General features: G+C 44.8%; 1 protein-coding gene across 8 annotated transcripts in view; it reads left to right on the top strand.

Moving 5' to 3' along the window:
- The window catches only part of ASTN2 (astrotactin 2), an 836,776-nt gene that overhangs the window by 735,646 nt on the left and 79,370 nt on the right, over nucleotides 1–21,760 (top strand). Inside the window, exon 21 of one of the 8 annotated variants that reach the window (XM_073225579.1) lies at nucleotides 13,257–13,444. The exons of the other annotated variants lie outside the window; for them this stretch is intronic. Within the exon in view, the coding sequence (XP_073081680.1) occupies nucleotides 13,257–13,345 (89 nt within the window). The 3' untranslated portion in view covers nucleotides 13,346–13,444. Of the gene's footprint in view, nucleotides 1–13,256; nucleotides 13,445–21,760 lie in introns of those variants that run through there. 8 annotated transcript variants of the gene reach the window in all.

Raw genomic sequence — 21,760 nt, forward strand, 5'->3', positions numbered from 1 at the left:
AAATGGGTAGAAAATTACTTCAACATGTAAATATGGTCATAGATACTTATCTTACTGTGACCCAGAATTACTGGGTTAATTTGGGGGTATTTGTGTCAGTACAGTCCTAGAAAGCCAGTACTAGAGGAAATCTTGGTGATCACCTAGTTATCAACTTCCTTCTTGATTTCTTCCTTGATTTCTGGAATGTTCTCTCTCTCTCGCTCTCTTTCTCTCCTTTTCTCCCTCATCTCCTTTTCCCTTCTTTTTTTTCCTCCTCCTTTTAATATGAGCAGAAACCTTCATTCAAAACAATTTACAAGGCTCAACAATTTTAAAACATACGAAACTAAATAAAAGCAGGTGGCTGAAGGATCTAGGCTGAAGCCTCCTTCTCAGGGCCCCTGGGGACTCGTGCAGAGCCCTGGGACTGAAACCCCATGGCTCTAGGTCCCCTTGCTTGCCACCAAGGAGGGGACTCAAGACCAGGAATATGAAGACTGTTCTCCAAGTCTCTCAGCAGCTTCCTGCAGACATGAAATGGGAAAGTGCTCACTCACCTAAGAACTCTCTTCACACTTTATTGCAATTATTTGCTCAATTCTTCTATTCTTTCTGCTGGAATGTAAAGTACTTGGAGAGCAGATGGAATATCTGCACTATTCTCCATTGTACCTCCCTACCTAGCTCAGAGCCGCGCACCTGGTAGGCATGGAATACAATATTGCTGAATGGATGATCCCTTGGGTGAATGCAGTAGATCCTTCCTGCCCAGTCTAGTACTGTTGTGCTGTGACTTTATGATGCATTCACTGAACGGGTCAGTATACTGACAGAACTAGTAGCCTCCAACTTGAGATGCTAATCATCCTGAATAATAACCCCTCCCTCCCTATGCCCCTACGCCCTGAGACCTTTCCTCATTCCACAGCCTGCAGCTCCTGTCATTCAGCATTCAGCTGTCAGGTCCAGGGTTGGGAAGTAAAGAAAGAAAAATTCAGCTGATCCCATTTTTAATTCAGTGAATGTTAAATCCGTGAAGAAATTCTCTTGCCCCTCCAGAGCTGGGGACCGCCACCTCCTCCCCGGTGTCTTCACAGCACTGTCCACTAGCTTTCCCTGAGGTCAGCTTCAGCTAGAGGGCTTGGTGAGCTCTGATGGCCCAGGGGATGGGGTGGGAGGGAGGGGAGGTGAAGTGTACTGAATGGGGAGGAGAAAGCCAACCCCATCCCACATAAACCCATTCTCTGAAGTTTGGGGTTGTCCTGGTTTCATCCTCCTGCTCTGCTGTGGTTCAAGCTGGCGTGGGGTGCGGGAGGGTGCGGGAGAAGGGGCCTGCCTCTGGGCCCCTAACAGCTTTGGCTCAGAGATTCCAGCTGCACATGGGGGGGCTGGCCTCTGCAGCTGGCCTTGCTGCTCTCCTTGGCTGGGGAGCAGAGAGGCCCAGGCCAGGGAACTCAGAGAAATCCGAGGGCCTTGGCCTCTTGCTGGGGTGGCCTGTGGGCAGCTGTGGGCCATTTCCTGTGGCCTCTAAAGTTAAAGGGCTCTATACTTTTCCCAGGGCCTCTGTAGACCTGCTTCTCTTCTCCTTTATGGGCAATGAGCTGAAGAGAATACATGCTCCTGAACATCCGGGTTTCACTTTATACAAATTAGTTTTCCTGGAAATGAAAATTTGCGTCCCATGAAAACCAAAGTCCATTGGATTCCCTTTGCAATCCTGGCTGGCAGTTTCAGGGTGTAAAGAACCCAGATAACCTCAGAGTTCCCCCACAGAAAGGGAAAGGGAACTGGGAAATTATCAAGCACGGCTTCTCCTGTGCTGCATTTGAGCATCACCTTCGTTATTTTGTCGTATCTGGGATATTATTAATTAATGTGTTCTTCAGATTGACTCATACATTTTTTTATTATTTTATTGTTGGTTAAATCAATGATTTCAAAATAGAAATTTATATCACTACCAGTAAACGGAAAATCAGGATTACTTGCCACAAATAGAAAATAACTCTAAAAATCAATACAATGAAAACCAAACAATTTTATATAATTCTAGACAGATGCTGTTGCCTCTGGAAGGTTCTTAGAGGGAATCTTGTTCTGTCTTTTTTAAAGAAGGAAGGTTGGCACATGTCTCAGAATTGTCAAGAGAAAATCAGCACTGAACCAAGACCATTCGCCATCACTGAATTTGAAGGACAGAATGAAAATGAGAAGTCTTTTTTCAAATGATTTAATTTTGATGCATCACACACTGTGGTATCAACACCATATAACCTAATAGAGTATTTTTCTTTTTTACCAGGGAAGGGCCTGGCTCCCAGTAACACAGTGAATCTGTGACAGTGGTTGGATTAGACCCAGGACCCTGGACTCCAGAGCAGGTTTCTCTGCCCACTAAACACACTCCAAAATGGCCTCTTTGAAGGGAGCAATTCACTTTCAGGAGTAGGGTCTCACTGGGTAAGGGGTTTATCAATAAAAAGGTTATATCATTTTTTTCCACCCACCCCAGAAGTCTGAAGGTGGTATTGTTAAGATATTAGGTTTTCAGCATTCTAGCTACCACTTTGTATTTTCCTATCTTACTTAAGAAGTACATTGAAATTATTAAGTAACTATTTTAGTTACATGGTAATTTGTGCTAAATTATAAAAATGAGAGAGTAAATCAGTCACAAGCATGCTGAACTTTGACTATTAATAGTTTAATCACTCGTTCATTTATTGAGCAGCGTACACCTTTAGATACATACAGCTGTCTGGCTATTAGAAAACCCTTTGGAGCAGGCTGATATCCTGTTCTTCCATGGCAATTTTTTAAGCTTCAACTTTTGCTCAAGGTCAGAGAGTCAAGAGACAAGTTCACCTCCAGGTTTAATTTCCCCAGAGTTTCTAAAAGCAGGAAGAGAGGCTGTAACGTTTGCTGAATACCAACAATGTGCACAGGGCGATGCTGGGTAGGTGCTGCTATCCCAGCCTCAGGCATGGAACAGCAGCAATCCAGCTGAAGCATTTTGTCCAAGTCTCACCAGTCTGGGCACATAGAATTTGACCTGAGTTCAAGTCTAATTCCAAAGCCAGCACTCTTGTATTGCATTTCAAGCGACATGCTTATAAGCATTTTGAGAAAAGACAATTTGTCTCACATACACTTTCTCACAGGGCTTACCACTGGGCCCTATACATAGCTGTTAACTCAGTAAATATCTGCTGAGGATAATGGTGATTTAGTAGATGGGGGAAATTGAGGTCCAGAAGAGACAGGTGAAGAAAAATAAACACTGATCCCTGGCTCAAGGCTCCCTGGACTTCATTACCTCACATAGGGCTCCTTGGAAATGAATGCTATATGTATCTAAAGTTGCATCTCTTTTATTTATTTTCAATTTGGGAACTAAAATGAAGTGAGGTAAGAGGCTGGTTATTGATCAGTCTTGTTTTAGAATCAAATGTAGACTCTCTGGCATCTTCCCTGGCATGTCTGCAGATTGACAGAATCTTCCTCAAACCAGCAGAACACTGAAAAAAAGAAAAGAAAATGAAAGAAAAAAGCAAAGGGAGGGAGGCAAAACTTGCCCTTCATGAGAGGGTTTGCCTGCGCCAGGCTCAGACATTTCTTAAAGACGCCCGGCCCCGGAAAGCCCTTAGCTCTGTCTCATCAGACCCGTCCTTTGACATGGCCTCAGTCTTTTCTACACCGGGCCTCTCACTTTCAGCCCTACTGCCTCTGCCCCCAGAACCCTTCCCATTCTCTTCATGAACCAGGTAATTTCACGGATTTCCAAAGGAAACTCTAGCATCCCACTGAAAGCCCTTGACTGTCCTCTGTAGGTCGGGTATGCACGTTTGCTGTGCCCACAGTGGCTTGGACCAGAGGGGCCGAACCCAGACCTAGTGCCAGGGGATGCCAGGTTTCAGGGCACCAGGTCTTGGCTCTCCATCTTTCCTTCGACCCCTGAGTTGGGTTTATTGCCCCAGCACACATGGCAGAGCCACTTAGCTGGAGGAACACTGGTGCAGGAGTTGAGAATCAAGGCTCCACATTCCAGTCCTGCCGCGACCTGCTGTGCGAGCTCCGGCGGGTCTCCCTCTCTCTCTGCTCCTCAAAATAAGGTGTTCAGTGGTTTCCAACACCACGTTAACAGAACCCGAGGTGGATTCTTTGAAGCAACTGAACAGCCACTGAGGAAGGCAAATTAGCCAGGAGCTTGCCCCCACTCACCTCCTGCTATCAGCCTTACCTGTTGGGGTTTCCTATTATATTAGGAATAAGTATGTTAGGAATAAGAAGATTTTGTGAGAAATCAGTTTGTTATCTGTTTAAATAACTTGAAAAACACTCATTTTCTAAATTCACGTTTAGCTACGCGAACACCCACTGCTTTACACACACACACATACACACGCACACACACACATACAAAATAACCTCAGAGAAAATAAATGGACAGAAACAAAACATCATTTTCCTAATGATATGCCTATTATAGAGGATAGGTTAACTGAAATGTGAGAAGGAAGTTGGCTAAGAAAATGCTTTGTTCACTCACCCCCATTTTGATACATTGCATGAGGGAAGAATCTTAGAATCTTTGGTGTTATGAGTATCTTGTGGGCCAACTTTGGCCTCTGGGAACTGCTGAGACCAGGAAGTCTTCATGGATGTGTCTGTGTCTCTGAAATGTGACAATCAAGGACATATGCATGCATGTGTATTTACACACATGTATGTATGTGTGTGTATACCCATGTATATATGTATTATGTATGCATGTGTATATATATATATATATATATATATATATATATATATATATATATATATATATATATATGGCAGGCTATTATAAGATCTGCTGGCCATATCTTTATGGATAGAGCTGCAAACTTGGCCAGACACCATCTTCCCTTTCTCTGACTCCCCCTAACTCCACGGCTCTTCTAGTTCCTGAGGAGCTGAGGCTGGAAGTTCCTGCTCCCTTGCTCCCCAGCCTGATTTCTTGCCCCTTACACTCTGCTTCCCAGTTTCACTGAACTACAGTGCTCCAGGGAGAAATGAAGACTAAACTAGAGAGATGGCAGTGAGGGTGGAGGTGGAGAGAGATGCTGAGAGGTGGAGACCAGAGGACCATGGAGGTGGCAGTGGTGTGTGTATGTGTGTGGGGGCTGTGTCATGTGTGCATATGTGATGTATCTAAGTGCTGTGTATATTGTATGTGTATGTGTGTAGTGTGAATATGTATGTGGTATGCATGTGCTATGTGGATATGTATGTGTGTGGATATGTGTGGTGTATATGTGTGCATGCATGCGTGCGTGCGTGTGTGTGTGTGTATGTGTGTGTATGTTTTGGCGAGGATTGCTGTAAGAAAAGACTAAATGGGCAGAGTGGATATAGAGGCTGGGCATTGAGCCAGGACTGACTATGTGGCTGTTGGGGCCAGTGGCCCAGAAAGAAAGCAACACAGGGGAAGAAGCAATGTGGAGGAAAGGAATTACAGTAACTGATAGAACTAAGTCCCAAGAGAGTCAAGAAGGGGGCTTTCAGGGAACTGCAGCCCACGGGCAGGCCTGGCCTTCTCGAGAAGAAGGATGCTAGGAGCTATTGCCCCACCAGATATGTCTCCCCCAGCCTAGGCCCAGAGGAGCAGAGCAGGGGGAAAGGTGGCTGGGGGCAGAAGAATGGGAAGGGAGCACACACATTGATTTAGTCACTGTTCTCAGGAAAAGACAATTCTAAGGGAGGGGAAGCTGGGCCGGGAAAAGAGAGAAAATTAGGCCAGGCAGTGGGCTAAAGTGTTTTGCAATGTGTGGTCCATTTATATCAGAATCACCAGGGAGAACATGTTAATAATACAAATTACTGAGCCGACCCCAAAGCTACTGAATCAGAATTTCTGGGAATCTTTATTTTTCACAAGCTTCCCAAGTGATTCCATGTCTACTAATGTTTGAGAGTCACCATGATTGAGAAGCTCCTTGGGATGATGAAACCCAGTGAATGTTTTCCCAAAGGGTTCTGCGGCCCTTGGAATGCCCCTTCTCTGCATACTCCACTTCCTGGCTTCCCTGAAAGGCAAGCAGGCAGGGTTTCCCTGACATGTCCTTCCTTTAGGCCCACAGTTAAGTCCCACTGTGGTCAAACGCTGACATTTGCTGACAGTAGGGTCAAGTGTGCTTCTCTTCCTGGCAGGCATTAGAGCCGCAGGGCAAGACCAGGTATCTTAGAGGTCAGGAGGGTCCAAATTCTAATCTGGCCTTGGCTGTGTTCCAAGCGTCCCAACTTTGGGTAGTGTCTTTCTCCACGGAAGGACAGGGGCTCCTGCCTATGTCTCAGGGTTATTCCAAGGAGGGAACAAGGCCTTGGGCAGAAAGATGCTGCAGAAATGCCAGCCTCAGTGCTGTCGTTGGGAGTAACACCTAACAGCCTCCTTGGAGCTGTCGCCTTGCAGGTTTCATTCTCGTCTTCTCTCCTTCCCTCCCCGCCCGCCCTGCCCTCCTCTTCACCCACACTGCCTGTGGTGATGTCCACAACTACTCCAGGGGGTAAGAACTGGCATCCTTATCTTGCAGCAAGGGTGCTGTGCCTCAAAACTCACACATAGCGGCTGGTGGGACCTAGACTGAAGCCTAGATCCATCCAACACCAATGCCCAGAGACGTTGTATGGACATAAATCCAGTCACGGAGGAACTTCACTTCTGTGGTCTGATTCCCAGGGTCCTGGGCATTGCAGAGGAGCAAGACACTTGATGTGGAATTACAGAAGGTGGAGAGGGTGCTTCTGACTGTGGAGATCTGGGAGGGCCATTTGGGAGGAGTGGAATTAAGACAGGGAGATTTCGTGTGGGATGTTTTTTAAGTGGTGTTTTGAAGGAAGCCTATGGGTTCAACAGGATGACAGAGCGAGCACATCAGAAGCAAAGGTACAGAGGGGAGGAGATTTCTACTCCCATTCGGGGAAGTAACTGGTCATACAGGTAGAGTAAAAAGCATGGAAGGGGAATGATGAGTAAAAAGATATTACAGGACCGGATGCTGGGGGGGATGCTTGGATGCCATGCTAGGGAGCATGTCTGCCGCAAAGGATGGTCCAATGGAGGTGGGCATCAAACAAGGGCCTGGAGGCAGGAAAGGGCAGGCCTTTTTGGGATTCACCTTGGTGTTCAGCATGGCGGGAGCACAGGACGTCCTGCCCATCTGGTCCCCACGCCTAGGCAGAATCCCTTCCTAAAGGTTGCATGCACCTCTCTGCTGGGATCACCTTGCAAAAGAGTATCCATCCCTCCTGCTGCCTGGATTGAGCAAGAGGCCAGAAGCAGGGCAGTAAGCAGCAGCTGTGAGTCAGACCGTCCCACGCAGGCTCCAGCCTGGGCCTGGGGCCCCAGCTGGAATTGGAGATCCCGCCCTGGTTGCATTTGCCGAACATCCGCTGTACGGGCGAGTGCGTCTCAGAGCTGCCCGACTCCCTGGGCGCTCTCCTAGCGGCCCCGGCCCTGCCATGGGTGCTCTTTTGTTCCTCCTCCTCTGCACACCTCGCTTTCTCTCCCGTTGCCCCCCATGCTTTCCTTTTGAGAGCTGGCCCTCCTCTGCCTTTCCTTCCTTCTTTACTTCCAGCTTCTTCTCCTCCCTCCTTGGAAGCCTTTTATTGTCAATATTTTGTTATGTGTAATGTGACTCAGGAGACCCTAGTTTAGACCAGGCGACCAGTGACTCACTAGAAGGCCTTGGACTCATCCCTTCTCTCTGGGCCTCAACTGGCCTGTCTGTCCAGTGAGGCAATTTGATGAGATGATGGTTTAATAATGGCAAGGATCCCTCAGGATTTGTCCTTCTAGAATTGTCTGCTTTTACCCACTCTCCTCTTTCATAGAATCATTAAATTACAGAGTTCACAGGGCTCTGAGACTCCCTCCATTTAGGGCCATGCACTTAAACCCTAGCTGCCTACTGGAATCTCCTATTGAGCTTCTAAAACCCAGTTTTGCCCAGACCCTAGACCAGATCAGCTCGGTGAGGATGTACGGGGGTGGTGCTCAGGCATTCATTTTTTAAAAGCTCCCCAGGTGATTCTCCTGTGCAACCAAGGTGGAGAATTCCTGATTTAGAAGACCCTCCCTTTAGTAAAGGTGGAGACACAGGGGCCCAGAGCAGGCAAAGGGACATTTCCAGGGTCACATGGTGGGTCAGCACTGACAGAACCAGAACCACAAGCCTCTCACCATCTACGCCCCCTTGGCCTCCACTTTGACTCACCTTAAGCAAATGCCATGGCCTGCAGTGGGGCCAGGCAGGCGAGCGGCCTTCGGACTCTGCCAGAGCCCGGCTTAGAGGTGAGGCCAGACACAGCCCCAGTAAGCCAGGCGTGCCTTACGGGAATTGCTCCTGGCTCCAGCTTAGAAAACAAACGGAGTGCTTTGGTTTTCTTTGGCTGCCTCCCCTGGTGGAGGAGCTCGGAGGAGAGCACCTGAGGACACAGGTTGGCTGCTCTTCTCCCAGGCCAAGTGGGGCTGCCAGACAGGACGACGGGAGACAGGTGGGCAGGCACAGTTGTGGGGTGCGAGACGTGCACACCTCCCACAGCTGCCAGCAGGCTGCCTGAGAAGCACCCCATGCAGGGGCTGATGCCCGAGGGTGGAGGGAGCAAAGGCTCAGAACCTCAGCGTGGGTGGCAGCTGCACGTAAACCCCACACCTTGACCTGACTCTGAGCAGACCCTCTCAGGCACATGCAAGCTCCACTCCTTCTTCCCAGACAGTGGTTCTAGCGGAAGGAGATCGGGTTTGGGATCTCCGTTAGAGCTGCTGTTCATTGAGAGCTCCCTATGGACCAGGCATTATGGTAATTTCTTTATTCTTTGCGTATAATTCTCACGTGGATCCTTCTCGGCTCACTGTGGCAGGAGTGGCTCGTTTGCCCACTCCAAGGATGAAGAAACAGGATGGGAGAGATGAAGCCCACCATCCAGACACACAGCCCTGAAGGCACACAGCAGATGCAGAACTCAGGTGCAGGTCTGCCTGATTCCGAAGCTCAGCCTCTTAGCCACTAGGCAGCACCACTTTTGTATAAATCAGCAGACTTGGGTTTCTCTCTCCACTCCTCTAAGGAGAGGCTATGTGTCTTTAGGCAAATTAATTGACCTCTCTGGGCCTCAGTTTCCTCCTCTGTAAATTGATGCTTGCTCTGCCTATTTCACATGACTGATGTGAGGATCAAGTGAAAGTTGGACATGGAAGAGGTTGGTAAATAGCAGAGAGGTACACAAAACAAGAGCTTATCGGAGTTATCACCAAACACAGCTGTGTCCACATTCAGGGAACCGCCATCACACATACACCTGTGCACACTTGTGACCTTGGCCATCCTGGCAACTTCTTTGAATCCCAACGACTCAGGTGGAGGAGTGGAAGGGATGAGAGGCAATAATAAGAGCTTGTTTATAAAATACTTCACATCTCTCAGATGAAAGCTTCTGGATAAAATATCACAGCACCACATAAATAAAACAAAAGTGAAATAATATTATTCCTACCCCCTCCAGCCAGCATGCCTGCGGATGCTGTCACTGAAGCTGAGGGCAGCTGGGCCATGTCCCAAGAGCAAGGGCTTTGGAATCAGAGTGAGTGGAGTTCAACTCCAGCCCCTTCCCCATACTGGCTGTATGAGTTGAGGCTGGTTCCTTAGCCTCTGTGAGCCTCAGTTTCCTCATCAGAGAGTTGGGAATAAAACAACAATTACTGGTTGCTACAGCAATTACACAAGCTTCTCTCTCTGTATGTCTGCCACAGGACTCATCACACTAGGAATGGTGTGCCCCTTGGCATGCTGGTCTTCCCCGTTCTACTATAAAGTTGCCTAAGGTAGTAAGTGCGTCTCGTCTTAGTGACGGTGTATACTCAGTAGTTTTCGACTCCCTTTCTTCTTTAATACTCTCAAAGTCTCTCCATCTTCACAGCAAACTTCAGACCCATGCCTATTTCTAACTCAAAATATTACTCACCTGGAACAGAAATTGTGGGGCTCAGGACTCTTGACTCGTTGAGATATCTGCTGTGCTACTTGTCGGTTGTGTGACCTTGGATAAGTCCATTCACATCTCCAGACTCAGTTTCTCCATCTCTGAAATGATCCTTCCTACATAATATGCTTCCTACACATCCAAGTCCTTGCTAGGAGGATACACTATGATACTACCCGTGAATATACTCTGTAAACTGTAAACATTTGGAAGTAGCCGGGGATGTTACTTATAGCAGGAAGGCGTTGTCTCTTAGACAATATATTTCATTAAATAGAATCATTTCTGCCAGGCTCTGGACACCCCACCCATGGTATCCATTCACACCAAGATCTAAGACATAGTGTCTTCAGCACTTCTCCCTTGGGTGGAGAGCTCAGGCATCCCCACTGCCCCTGATATCCCTAAGCCATCCCCATCATCACCTCCTCACTGACTTCTCCCATACCCTACAGCCACAGGGTCTACAACACTGCTCATTTGGAGGCCCAGAGACTGGAGGTTGAGTCTGGGCCTTCAGTCTGATATCCTATTCTTCTCGAACTCAACTTCTTAAGGGAACTGAAGAGATTCCAGATGACAATAGTCATCAGCACTCAAGTTGTTAGCACTTTTACTTCACGAAGAGATATAGCCACAGGCAGTCAGAGATGCAAGCGACTCCTCAAGGCCACTCAGCAGAAAGGTCTATTTGGTGTTAGAATTGTGCCTTATTTATCTCTTCATCCCCACTGCCTAGCACAGTGCCTGGCTTGTACCCTGTATTCAGAATATGTTTGTTAAATGTGTTCTGACACTGAGTACACGTGAATTTGCTTAAAAATACTTTTCTTGCTGCTCCACCTACCACAGAGAGAACAAGCTGGGTGATAAACCCTTTTGCCCCAAGAACGTTACACTGTCATTTCTTTTTTCACTCTGAATCCATAGTGAACTTGCCAGGGGCTGAAAGCCACTAGCAAGACAATTTCCTTCTTTTTAAAGAAATTCTTTTAATTCTCTGCAGATAGGTCTACAGGCAACTAATTCCCTCAATTTTTGTTTGTGTGAGAAAGTATTTAATTTTCCCTCACTTGGAAGAATTCTTTCAGAATACAGAATTCTAGTGAGAAGTCATTGAAGAATCTTAAACAGAGTGGTGACATGATTAATACGTACTTGAGAAAAATCATGAATCAAATGAAGGAACAGGACAAATTTAACACAAGTGCCTCTTCAACTGGATCTTGAAGGCACCACTTTTAAGTCAGCATCCATTATGTAGCACACTTCCAGGGTTTGAAGAAAAGAGGCTCTTCCCTATAGTCTCCAATAGTAGATTTCTTTTCCAGGCTACTTACTGGATTTGGGGGCAGGTATCTCAGGGTATGGAGAGAGCCAACTGGGGCTTAGGGTGGTAAATTGAGAGTGGATGAATAGGTTGCATTTGTTGGGAAGAAGTCCTGTAACCCAATTTAGCCAAAGTTGGAAAGACAAGTATTAAAATTGTAAATTTTTAATTAATTCCACATGTAAAATTTTCTGCAAAAAATAAAAAATAAAAAATAAATACTTTTCTTGCTAATAACTGGCAATTTTGAAATGTGATTTTAAGAAAGATTTACATTGTCTATAAAAATACTTAAACCATGCTTTTCAAATATGTTTCTCAGAGCTTAAAAGATCTGTGGCTATACTTCAGGGGACAACAAGCAATGGAATAGTTTGGGGGAGGTATTAGATATGATCTGATGACCCTGTTTTCATATCAAGTAAGGTCTTTTGGGAAGTGGATTCTGTTGCTTTAAAATGTGTGAAAAATGAATGCTGTAAGGTATGACAAGGAATCAGAATATCCTCAGTTAGGCACTGAATTTACAGAGGAGGAAATTGAGGCCCAGAGAGGTCAATTAATTTGCCTAAAGACACATAGTCTCTCATTAGAGGAGTGGAGAGAGAAACCCAAGTCTGCTGATGTGAAGACACCAATCCACAGTTCACTCTCCAATATTGGGAGCAACACTTTCTATAGAAATCTTTTGGGCACTTGCACAAGACCATGTTTAAGAGGTACAGAAACCCCCTGACATCTAGCCTCAGCTACGGACCCAAACTGCCAGCCCTCTCAGACTCTCTGCTTTCTTGAATATAGCCTGGCTCCAGGCAGGTGGCCCCCTCTGCCAAGTCTGGCATCCCTGGCTGCAACTGGCACATCTGGGAACTTGGCCTAACTCTGGGCCAGGAGCTGCTTGTGCAGTCCAAGAACATCGCTGGGAAGCTGAGAGGAACTGTCCCATGGACTGCAGAGGAGAGGGCCCATCCTTGTTGACTCCAGCATTCAGGGAACAGGTAGCTGGGCCAGGAGCAGGCTGTTGGCATTCTCACGAAGGGTCTTCTGTCTCAGATTCCAAAACAAGCTAGGAGAATGTTTCTGCAGCTGGGAAGAAAGATGGGGGAATCCCTCTAAGGCCTTTTTATGCTTCACAACTTTTTATGTCCTTCAGGCAGCCACAAAAATATCTCCAACTTCATCTTCTTTGCCGTGTTTCCCACTGATTTGGCTCCCGGAAAATTGCTATTATGTTTGCTCCTGTGGTCTAGAAGCCTGGCCCCAGCACCTAATCCAAAGTGTGAACTTTGGTGTCAAAAGTATAAGGTCTGTGTGCTCTTAACTGTGTTTCTATGCAAACCTCTGATATCCCTAAAAATGAGTCAACTGAACATTGCAGGAAGAAAAATGCAACTGTCAGAAATGTGATAGAAGTGTCAAAAGCACACCAAATCTGGGTTACAGAGGAGCCCAAGTCATCCTTTCCTTTTTTTTGGGGAGGTGTAAATATAGCAAATTAGCCATAAAATGGGGGAAAAGGTGAATCGTTACAGAGAAAGACCTACCACTATCATGTCTAAGATAGCTGTGCCCTTTGTCAATGACAACTGGTGATGATAAACATTTTTTTGGTGAGGGGTTGGGGAAGGAATGCTGTTATAAATTGCTTGATTAGACACGAGGGCTTCTGGGTTGCCCCCAGTCTCCTCCCGACTATTGTCTGGGGACACTTCATTTTTCATGCAGATAGCTTGCTCCTCTCCAGACACTGCATATTCCTTAGTATGACTGCCTCGGTGCAAGTTTCAGGGTTGATTTATCACCAAATACAAGAATGTCGGCCATAAAGTGTCCTTAGAGAAGTTTGGAGTGCAACCCCTTTAGTTGGCAAGAGGTCCTGCAGGGAATTTGATATTGCTAACATGGTCCCTCTTCTCTCTGTTAGAAATACGCTGTCATGTTGTCATGGGGAAAAGAATACTGGAGGGTTCAGTCATCCACTCCAGGTCACATTGCCTCTGTGAGGGGCAGTGACAAAGTCTGAACTAGCAGTCCTCATCAGTGCATGTCCGTGAGCCCGGTGGCTTAGCAGAAGGCACCAACAGGAAGCTGAGAAGCATCATCTTGATGTCACAAACAGTTCTGGGACCCATGTGAGTTAGTTCAGCAGGTCCAAGCAAGGAGCTGAGGAGCCTCTGTCAGCTCTAAACTCACAAGAGAGGAAAGCAAAATTCCATCACAATGTTGACCATCTGTGGATAAGGATGATTTTTTAAGAGAGGCCGCTGGAAAAGGGGATGAAGAAAATGAAGACCTGACTTAAGGAGATGTGATTTTAAAGGGATCACTGGCTCAACTAAGCAACACAGGATATGGCATAGCAGTATGTTATCCTACCTTATGAAGCTTCTGACTTTAAAGCAATTTTAAGCTTTTTTTTAAACTTTTTATTTTATGGTGGTAAGAATACTGAACATGAGCTCTACCTTCAGCAAATTTTTAAGTGTACAATACAACATCGTTAACTATATGTACACAGTGTAAAGCAGATCTCTAGAACATACTCATCTTACAAAATTAAAACATTAGGCCCATTGATTAACAGCTCTACACTCCCCCTACCCCCTAACCCCTGGAAATCACTGTTCTATTCTCTCACTCTATGAGTTTGGCAATTTTAGATGTCATATAAGTGGAATCATGCAGTATTTGTCCTGTGAATACTTATTTCACCTTGTGTAATGTCCTCAAGTCTCAACCATGCTGTCGCATATGGCAAAATTTCCTTCTTTTTTAAGACTGAATACTATCCCATTGCATGTGTATTCCACAATTTCTTTATCTTTTCATCTGGTGATGGGCATTTAGGTTACCTGTGCATCTTGGCAGTTGTGAATAAAAACCACAATGAGATGTCGCCTCACACCTGTTAGGATGGCTATTGCCAAAAGAGTGCAAAAGTTGGTGAGGATATAGAAAAATTGGAACCTACATGTTACTGTCAGCAATGTAAATAGTGCACCCACCATGGAAAACAGTATGGAGCTTCCTCAAAATTAAAATCAGATTTACCATATGAACCAGAAATCCCACTCTGGGTATATATCCAAAAAAAATTGGAATCAAGATCTTGAAGACATATTAATACTCTTATGTTCATATAAGCTTTATTTCCTTTACAACAATCTATTTCAAAATTGTATCATATCAACAAAACAAAGTGTCCATCTTCTGTTACGCTGTCATTCTGAAACTCATGAGTGTGAAGAAGTCCCTCATTTCCTTCAGATCTTTTCTGTCAGAAAACTTGCCAGATGGTCCTAGAATGCTAATATTTAGTAGAGTTAATATTCCATTTAAGATAGTTCCAAAAGGCTATATTACTGTCCAACACAGATATTGTATGACTTTTTTTTTTTTGGACTGGATGATTCAAAAGATGAACAGCAAGGTTATCCCAAAAATAACACTCTTAAAACAACACTTTGATGAACGGGACTGGTGTTGGTCTTTAATAACTCCAACATGTTCTCTGTTTTCCCCAGAATATATAATTTGGCTTTGTTCAGATTTTTGTAAGTTATTTTTAAAGTTCACACTGAACGTACATTTTTCAGATGCCCTTTCAATGATCTTTGACCAAAAAATAATAAACATCTCAACTTGAATTGATCTGATTTTAAAACAATTTATTCAACTGAAGTGACAGGATTTATTAGGCCCCTTAGAGGCAGTGGATCTTATAAGACTTTCTGTTTCATTAAAAATCATATCACAAGTCTGTCGATTACCATGCAAATTAATAAAACCTTCTTAAAGACAATTATCGATATGTATCAGAAGACAACTTATTGTAGGAAAAATTGTTCGTGAAAGGTTGTCATGGAAGGATGTTCACAACAAGGTGAACTATAAAAGAAAAAAAGAGAAAATAATTAAATATTGATATTGAAGAAAGCCAAATAAAATAGCATATGTGATGTCTTAATTACAGCACTTCTGGCCACAGAGGTGTGAGTGTCTTTACTGAGACCCTAGGGGGAAACCTTGTAACTCAAGAAGACACAGGACCTGGCAAGTTATCAGGAACCACAGATGCTGGTCTTGCAATCTTTTGGACACCCATTACCTGTTGCCTCAGCTTATGGAACACAATCACTGCCCCAGTCCAGAGTTTAGGCCACCTTCTTATCTTTCTAATACCTTGGTATTACCTGCGTTAATTTCCTGGATAAAAAAATATGATTGGGATACCTTGGATTAAGTTTTTATTAATGATGTAATCAGGTATCATTAAAGGGATCGGATTACCTAGGAAAACCATGGCTAAAACAGCCCAACGCTCTGTGTGTTGAGGACAGTTCTCAGACAGCAGAGTTACACGCTGGGTAAACCTCAGAGTGACTCACACTACTTGTGATCTTGTGTGTGTGTGTGTGTGTGTGTATGTGTGTATGATGTATGCGGCTGTAAGTGTATATACCAAAATGCTATCATTTTATAAGTTGTCTTCTTTATGTTAGGTTTGGAGGATTTATATATTCCTTTTCCCTTAAATGTTCTAGAATGAACATAGTTTATTTTTTATAATAAAATTTTTAGGACTCTATCAAATTAATTTTCGTGGTGGAAAAGGGTATTGCACATTCGTTATCGAATGGGAACATAACAATGGGGACAAATCACTCAGAACTGTACCAGTTTGAGATCAGGATTTTGGCACATTTCCTTCCCAGTCAAGGCATATTCTTTATATAGTGGAAATCATAATACTTTAATTTTTTCCAACTTTTTTTTTCATTAGATGGTGGAATATAAACATTTCTTCATAGTATCAAAAACCTTTTGCAAACATTTTAGTGTCTGTATACTGTTTAATACAAAGGATATTCCAGATTTTATTCGCCGTTGCTCCAGTATTGGACATTTTGGTATTTCCAGTTTCTCAGTTATTTTAAAGACTGCTAAAATAAACACGGGCCTTTGCATTTTAGACAAAAATAATCTTGTATGAAGTCTGTTATAGAGTGGGGTCAGTAGTGAATTTGGAGCATACAAAAATAGTTCTCGGATCTACTAAAAAAAAGTCACTTCTCTGATGGAGCTGACAAGAATTCTTTCTTCCATTGTGTCCCTTCTCGTTCTGAAAGTCCTGTCTCTGTGTGAATTCCCTCTGGGGTTGGTGCTTCAATGTCCTGGCTGATGCCCTGCACAGGGATCATCAGGACGCCACCTAGAGGCTGGACAGTCATATGCCAAGGAGAACTCATCCAGGGGCCAAAGCAGCCACCCTCTAAGAGTTGGCTGCTGTGATGAACACATTTTGACCACAGGCCCAGTGTTTCCCTGTATATGTGCTATTCCATTCATCATCAGATCTCGGGGATCTGGGATTCCGAGAGGATGAAGAAATGAAATGGTACAGATTATCAAGGGATAAAGGACAGGAAATCATTTTCCCTTTCTCTGCCAGCATATCCCTTTCAGTATGAGATAAATTCAGGCGGATGTGGTATTTTCCTCTTTTCCTTCTTTTTCAAGCCTGTGATCTGGTGCAGGATCTAACGAATGGTGAATTTCCCCTCTGACGTGAGTAGAAATTTAAATTAGAATGAGAACAGTTCACGGCCAAGAGGATAGTTAGGAAGAAATCCACCATAGAGATATGAAAGTTTAGGAATATATCCAGTATTTCACAGCCAGTTACTGACTAGAAAAAACTGGCCTCAAGTAGCTGAAACAAAAAACAACTACATTTCATCATGCTGAGATGCCACTGGATTGAAGAGGCGCTTTATTTTAGGTGCCATTAAGAAAGAAAAGAGCTGCCAGTTGAACCCAATGCTTTCTTATCAATTAAGTTTTTAGACTTATTGAAAGAGCTCAGTTATTCTGATTATATTTTTATAATATATCAGTCTTATGATATAAAAGAAAAAGAAATGTTCAGAGTCATAAAACTTCTCATTCAGCTTCTAACTTTTCTGAATCACTTTTGACTCAGGGCCATTGAATTCTGGCTGTTTTCCACAAATTATCCTCCTCCTTGCCAACCAGAGGCTCGGTCATGCTACATTTTGTTTTATTTCTCCTTATAGTTTTTGTTTTATGATTCTTGAGGTATATCTTGCATACCAAAATAATTTGCCTATTTGAAATAAAGAATTTAATCCTTTTTAGTACATTCACTGAGTTCTATCACCATGATCAATTTTAGGACATTTTTTAACACCCCCAAAATCAACTCTGTTAGCCATTAGCATCCATGCCCTGTTTCTCCTTTACCCAGTGCTACCCAAGCACTAATACTCTTCTGTGTCCCTGTGGATCTGCCTGTTCTGAATGTTTCATACAAGTGGAATCTTACACATGGTCTTTTGTGACTTCCTTCTGTCTCTGAGCATAATGTTTTCAAGGTCCATCCATGTCACAGCATGTGTGAGTGCATCACTCATTTTTATAGCTTTATTTCTGAGAAAAAGCTTCCCTTATTATCACTGGGATTTTCCTGCAAATTTCAGTGCTGGTCCTTTCCTGCTGTGGCCAGCAGTTGTTCATGAAGGCCGTCAGACCGCAGTTGGAACTCATGTTCCTTTCACAGTCGGTTCTTAAGTCGTTTGTGGCCTGAAATGTCCAGGGTTGTCTGTAGTCAATTGTACCAAGAGGAATGACAGCCAAATGCACACAGGCGCATGCAGTGACATCTGCTGCCCGGCCAACAGAGTGCTTGTACGTCATCGTTACTTGCAGGACGCATCTCAATTTCAGATATATCAAAAGACAAAAAAAAAGTGTGACGTTGGAATTAATAAAGCAAGGAATGCACGTTTAGTACTTTCCCTTAAGGCTCTATGAAGGGGTTTCACTCTGAGCACCACAAATTTGGGACACACAGCCCAGAAACTTGAAGGGACGTTAGAAATCACAAGTCAAAACACCAGGGCCAGAGCAGGGGTCCCCTCCCTCCCTCCCTCCTTTTCTATCTTTCTCTCTTTCCCTCCACCCTCGTCTCTCACTCTTCTTTCTCTCTTTCCCTCCCCCTCTCTCGTTTACTCCCTCTCACCCTTTCTTTCTCTCTCTCCCCTTCCCTCCCTCCTTTCCTTCCTCTTTGGTAGAAGCTAATCCAGGTCCGGGAACCACAGCTCCAGCTTATTCTTGACAGGTCAGCCAGAGGCAGCCTGAGCGTCAGCCAGCAGACATTGTCGTAAGAGTGGTATCAGTAGTGAATTTGGAGCCTACACATCTGGTTTCCAATCCTGAGATGGCTCCTCAGGAGTAGTGTGACTCTGGGCAAACTGTTAAGCCTCTCTGAGCCTCGGTGCCATCCTCCGTAACACAGTTGCAGCCCAGAAGTGCTGCTGTGGCAGCTGTGCAAAACCACACACGGAGCGTGCCTCCTGCTCACAGATGATCCTTCCAGTCCCAGCTGCCCTGGCTCAGGTCTTCTCTGGCTTGGATCCTTGCCACTCTCCCTCAGTACCTATGACTTGGTGTTTTATTTTTTGATCCCATGCTACTGTTCTCTTCCCCACGTGGCTGCTGTCCCAGCTCTTCCGATTCTGTGATTGGTCACTGGAGTTCTCTGATTTCACCCATTTGCAGAAACAGTCTTTTCAAAGCCTGAGTTATCTTTAAGGCTTTTCCCCAAGAGACTCTGCTGGGTTTTCTGGCTTTGGAAACTCAAGGGCAGTTGGCTTCCATCAAGGTTCAGTCATTCACCTCCCCGGGGCTTCCTGTGTATCTGCACTCCTGTCGTCCCCACCACACGTGCATGTTACACAGGCCTCTCCATCTCATATGCTGTCTGTGAGTTCAAGACAGAGAAAATGTGCAATGGTCAGAAATATGATAGAATTGTCGAATGAACAGGAAGTTATCAGTGGAAACGGTGAGGCCAAAATGTCAGCTCTGTTTGTTCCACCCTTGTGTAAGCATGGAGAAATTTTGGTGAACAGAGAGGCCAATTAAAAGAAAAACATCAGCAAGCAGAGGGACGTTGAACCACACGTCAAACAACTTCACAATTGCAGTTGTGCTCTCTCATGATGTTTCAGCACCCGCTGCTGTGCACTTGGGACATAAAGACCAAAGAAAGGTGGTTCTCTTTTAGAGGTCATAGTCTCATAGGAAACAGACAAAGATATAAACAAATGCAATGCAGCATGGCAGGTCTTTCCGTGGGGGAAAGCGGACACGGCAATGGGAACAAACACTGTGCCTCTAACCCAGACTAGGGGATGTATGGGAGCAAGAAGGTGTCTGCTTTTATTAATAAATAGACACTAAATAAAGGGCTATACTTTGACTTCACCTTTCATCGGGGCATGATTTTCCGCTTTTGTAAATAAAAATACCCGTGTATTCATTCATTTAACATATACATATTTAGTGCTGTTGCATGTCATGCACTGTCCTAGGTGCTGGGTATTCAACGGACAAAAGAGAAATGGTCTCCACCCTTGGGGAGGGTGGGCTGCCAAATGTGGCTGAAACCAATTAAATAATTAAACAAACTAATGAAACAGACATATAGGGACAGCTCACATTGTGATAGGTTCCCTAAAGGGAGCAGTTAGGTGTTATGAAAAGAAATATCAGGAGACCCTTAATGTAGTTGATGGGGAAGGGGTCCTTCTCATGTCAAAAGAAATCTTCTGTCCTGTTTCCTGACTCTTGTTGAGTTGTTCTTTTTTTTTTTTTAATTCTTTCATCAGACATTTCTAATCATTTGCTCTGGGTCAGAATTGGATCTGAGCCTCTGGGATACAGATATCAGACTGCACTCACCAGGAATCGAAAAACCTGCTAGGGAGGCACACTAAAAATCACAAGGACAAATTTCATAGCTCTTGTCACATTCGCTACTCGTGCCCATGCCATGAAGCAGATAATTATGATCATCCCCATATTGCAGATAAAGAAAGAGAGGCTCTTAGAGGTTCGCATGACGTGGCACATGTGCATGTAGGAGATGCTGGAGCATGTATGCAAACCTGAGCTTTCTAATGTCTTGTCCTTTGTGTGGACGATATTAGCACCATAGAATAGATAACTGTGGATTAGAGAAGGAGGAATGGAGAGGGCTGCAGAAGGGGTTTTTGATCTAGAGTGACTTTTGGAGAAGATGGCATTTGTGCTGGGCCTTGGAGACGAGCAGGGTTTCAATAAGAGAAGTGATGCTGAAAGGCAAGGGGTTAGGGTGAGGTGGTCTACAAGTTGAGGGAACAGCCAGTGCAAAAGCACGGAGGTAGGGAATTGTGAGCCATTTGGGAATGAATCTGGAAGAGATGGTTTGTGGACAGAGTGTGGCCTGGAAGGAATGGTGGTTAGGACTGTATTGTTTAGGGAGACACTAAAAAAGCTTTGACCTTCTTTGGAGGCCCGTGATGAATAATTAAGGACCTTTCAACATGGACCAGGTTGGTAAGAGCTTTCCTTAGGTCTGGCACCTGCAGGATAAAGGAGTGAGAAGGTTCCTTGGCACATCGGCATTCTGAGCACTTACTCTATCACTGCTATTGACTTCAGGTGGCTCATTGTGATAAATATCTGGGGATTACTGCTCTGGGCTAACATTGTCACTCAAACTCAAGAACCAGTGCTGGAGATGAGATGAATAGCTTTTGGATACAGGTTTTATCCTGATGCTTGATTTATTAACATGTTACAGTGGCCTCAGAGAGCAGAAGCCATCAGTGGTACTTGGGCTCTCAGGCTGGAGGAGCATAGAGGAGGGAGGAAAGCCCACCGCCAAAGCTGGGAAGTCACCTGCCCCCGTACTTGGTGCTCCTCCTGTGCCACACCTCCTACCCTCCACCCCAGGCTCTGTCAGCCGGGCCCCATGCAAGGGCATGATGCACACCACATACTGTCCACATGTGTTACAATCATTGCTTTCCTTTAGTTCTCTTAAACTTGGAGCTTGTGAGTTTTGGAAGTTGAAGCTTTTGGAGCAGAGATACCTGGGCAGCTCAGAGACAGAAGCAGGCTCACCCGCACAGAGAGGACTGGGACCTTGGCTGTGGAGCCCCGAGAAGTGAATGCCCGCTTTCATGTAGAAGTCGTACAGGGGGGCTCGCATCCTAACAGGCTGGAGAGTTACTAACAGCTCTTCAATATTGTACAGGGGTTTCACAGTTTTCAAAGTGATTCTGCAAACATTATTTTCCTTTAAGCTCAGAAAACCCCAATGAAGTGGGAGTTTTCAGACCTGCTTGACAGATAAAGAAACCGAGACTCCAAGGGTCCAAGGGTCATTCAACTAATAGAGCAGGAAAACTGGAACTCATGTCACCTTGCTGTAAATACAGAGTTCCTCCCGTGACACCAGGCTGCCCCACAGACATCAGTGAAAGGCTGCAAGGGACAGGGGTTTCTGGCACTACAGCACGGAGGGGAATTCTGACCCCATTTTCCCATGGAAACCTTTTTACCCGGGTGGTTAAGATG

This window comes from Manis javanica, chromosome 2 (assembly GCF_040802235.1).
Source record: "Manis javanica isolate MJ-LG chromosome 2, MJ_LKY, whole genome shotgun sequence".
NCBI lineage: Eukaryota > Metazoa > Chordata > Mammalia > Pholidota > Manidae > Manis > Manis javanica.